The sequence below is a fragment of the Lottia gigantea genome (genome assembly GCF_000327385.1).
Source record: "Lottia gigantea unplaced genomic scaffold LOTGIsca_11, whole genome shotgun sequence".
NCBI classification, from domain to species: domain Eukaryota; kingdom Metazoa; phylum Mollusca; class Gastropoda; family Lottiidae; genus Lottia; species Lottia gigantea.
The window spans coordinates 174,405-177,792 of NW_008707001.1; the positions used below are offsets into that span (position 1 = coordinate 174,405).

At 26.3% G+C, this 3,388-nt stretch overlaps 1 protein-coding gene across 1 annotated transcript in view; it reads left to right on the forward strand.

Annotated features, from left to right (window-relative positions):
- Positions 1-2,183, forward strand: part of LOTGIDRAFT_156318 (hypothetical protein) — a gene marked incomplete at both ends in the record, with an annotated part of 6,983 nt that extends 4,800 nt beyond the window's left edge. The window contains 5 exons of the mRNA XM_009046991.1: positions 42-104; positions 294-419; positions 1,365-1,490; positions 1,617-1,742; positions 2,058-2,183. Coding sequence (XP_009045239.1) covers positions 42-104; positions 294-419; positions 1,365-1,490; positions 1,617-1,742; positions 2,058-2,183 — 567 coding nt within the window. The remainder of the gene's footprint in view (positions 1-41; positions 105-293; positions 420-1,364; positions 1,491-1,616; positions 1,743-2,057) is intronic.
- Positions 2,184-3,388: the final 1,205 nt, after the last annotated feature.

Below are 3,388 nucleotides of genomic sequence, written 5' to 3' on the forward strand. Positions count from 1 at the left end.
TTAAAGATGTTAATACTTACTGTGTTATATTGATAATACAGGTAGTTAATAAGTTATATTCCATTGAAGATGTTAATACTTACTGTGTTATATTGATAATACAGGTAGTTAATAAGTTATATTCCATTAAAGATGTTAATACTTACTGTGTTATATTGATAATACCGTCTATTAATGAGTTATATTCCATTGAAGATGTTAATACTTACTGTGTTATATTGATAATACCGTCTATTAATGAGTTATATTCCATTAAAGATGTTAATACTTACTGTGTTATATTGATAATACAGGTAGTTAATAAGTTATATTCCATTGTAGATGTTAATACTTATTGTGTTATATTGATAATACCGTCTATTAATAAGTTATATTCCATTGAAGATGTTAATATTTACTGTGTTATATTGATAATACAGGTAGTTAATAAGTTATATTCCATTAAAGATGTTAATACTTACTGTGTTATATTGATAATACCGTCTATTAATAAGTTATATTCCATTGAAGATGTTAATACTTACTGTGTTATATTGATAATATGGTCTATTAATGAGTTATATTCCATTAAAGATGTTAATACTTACTGTGTTATATTGATAATACCGTCTATTAATGAGTTATATTCCATTGAAGATGTTAATATTTACTGTGTTATATTGATAATACGGTCTATTAATGAGTTATATTCCATTAAAGATGTTAATATTTACTGTGTTATATTGATAATACGGTCTATTAATGAGTTATATTCCATTAAAGATGTTAATACTTACTGTGTTATATTGATAATACGGTCTATTAATGAGTTATATTCCATTAAAGATGTTAATATTTACTGTGTTATATTGATAATACGGTCTATTAATGAGTTATATTCCATTAAAGATGTTAATACTTACTGTGTTATATTGATAATACGGTCTATTAATGAGTTATATTCCATTGTAGATGTTAATATTTACTGTGTTATATTGATAATACGGTCTATTAATGAGTTATATTCCATTAAAGATGTTAATATTTACTGTGTTATATTGATAATACCATCTATTAATGAGTTATATTCCATTAAAGATGTTAATACTTACTGTGTTATATTGATAATACAGGTAGTTAATAAGTTATATTCCATTAAAGATGTTAATATATACTGTGTTATATTGATAATACCGTCTATTAATAAGTTATATTCCATTGAAGATGTTAATACTTACTGTGTTATATTGATAATACCATCTATTAATGAGTTATATTCCATTGAAGATGTTAATATTTACTGTGTTATATTGATAATACGGTCTATTAATGAGTTATATTCCATTAAAGATGTTAATACTTACTGTGTTATATTGATAATACAGGTAGTTAATAAGTTATATTCCATTGAAGATGTTAATACTTACTGTGTTATATTGATAATACCGTCTATTAATGAGTTATATTCCATTGAAGATGTTAATATTTACTGTGTTATATTGATAATACAGGTAGTTAATAAGTTATATTCCATTGTAGATGTTAATACTTACTGTGTTATATTGATAATACAGGTAGTTAATAAGTTATATTCCATTGTAGATGTTAATACTTACTGTGTTATATTGATAATACAGGTAGTTAATAAGCTATATTCCATTGTAGATGTTAATATTTACTGTGTTATATTGATAATACCGTCTATTAATAAGTTATATTCCATTGAAGATGTTAATATTTACTGTGTTATATTGATAATACAGGTAGTTAATAAGTTATATTCCATTAAAGATGTTAATACTTACTGTGTTATATTGATAATACCATCTATTAATGAGTTATATTCCATTGAAGATGTTAATACTTACTGTGTTATATTGATAATACGGTCTATTAATAAGTTATATTCCATTGAAGATGTTAATACTTACTGTGTTATATTGATAATACGGTCTATTAATGAGTTATATTCCATTGAAGATGTTAATATTTACTGTGTTATATTGATAATACCGTCTATTAATGAGTTATATTCCATTGAAGATGTTAATATTTACTGTGTTATATTGATAATACAGGTAGTTAATAAGTTATATTCCATTAAAGATGTTAATACTTACTGTGTTATATTGATAATACCGTCTATTAATAAGTTATATTCCATTAAAGATGTTAATATTTTATTATATATGATGTCATGTTAAATAGATCTACTTTCATTTTATCATTTCATACTTATACAGCCATACACACTTGTTATTTTAGATGAGCGATTATTTATATTCATGTATTATATATTATGAAACAGTGATGTTTGTAGGAGAGGTGGGGGCGTGGTTCTCTTCTCTCAAATCTTCCAGGGGAAATATTGCCTGTGAGTGTGAGCCCCGTTAACAATTTTTTAGCCCTTATTTTGTCCTTGAATCTTCTGAGAAAGGCCACTTGATGTGGGGAAAAATGGAGTGATTTGGCCTTTACTTTCATTTTATCATCCTGGCTTTATGAAGCTACACACAAGTTAATGATCACGGAAATGTTATTAAAGTCAAGTAATGATATTTTAAACACATCTTCATCTACAAACTTCATCTTCACAATGTCAAGCTATTACAAACTTCATCTTCACAATGTCAAGCTATTACAAACTTTATCTTCACAATGTCATGCTATTACTAACTTCATCTTCACAATGTCAAGCTATTACAAACTTCATCTTCACAATATCAAGCTATTACAAACTTCATCTTCACAATATCATGCTATTACAAACTTCATCTTCACAATGTCAAGCTATTACAAACTTCATCTTCACAATATCAAGCTATTACAAACAACATCTTCACAATGTCAAGCTATTACAAACTTCATCTTCACAATATCAAGCTATTACAAACTTCATCTTCACAATGTCAAGCTATTACAAACAACATCTTCACAATGTCAAGCTATTACAAACTTCATCTTCACAATATCAAGCTATTACAAACTTCATCTTCACAATATCAAGTTATTACAAACTATTACAAACTTCATCTTTACAATGTCAAGCTATTACAAACTCCATCTTATACCTTGACTGCAATAGCCACATTTCTTGTAACACGTTTTTCAAAATACAGGGATTTGATTGGATTGTACAGTAATGAATTCAGCCAATCGGAGACCTGGATAGAAAGTCAGTAAACACTAAGCCATAATGTTAACAGTCTTTCTGTCATTGGCTCTGATTGGCTGTATTCACTTACATACAATCCAATTACATTGTTGCATTCCATGGTACAAGAAGAGCAGCTATTGCAGTCAAGGTATAAGACACAGTTTGTAATAGTTTGATATATAATTATCTATTATAAATGATGTATAGGAGTTTAGGTTTTTATTGACAATTGAATTTATTACGTCAAATCTA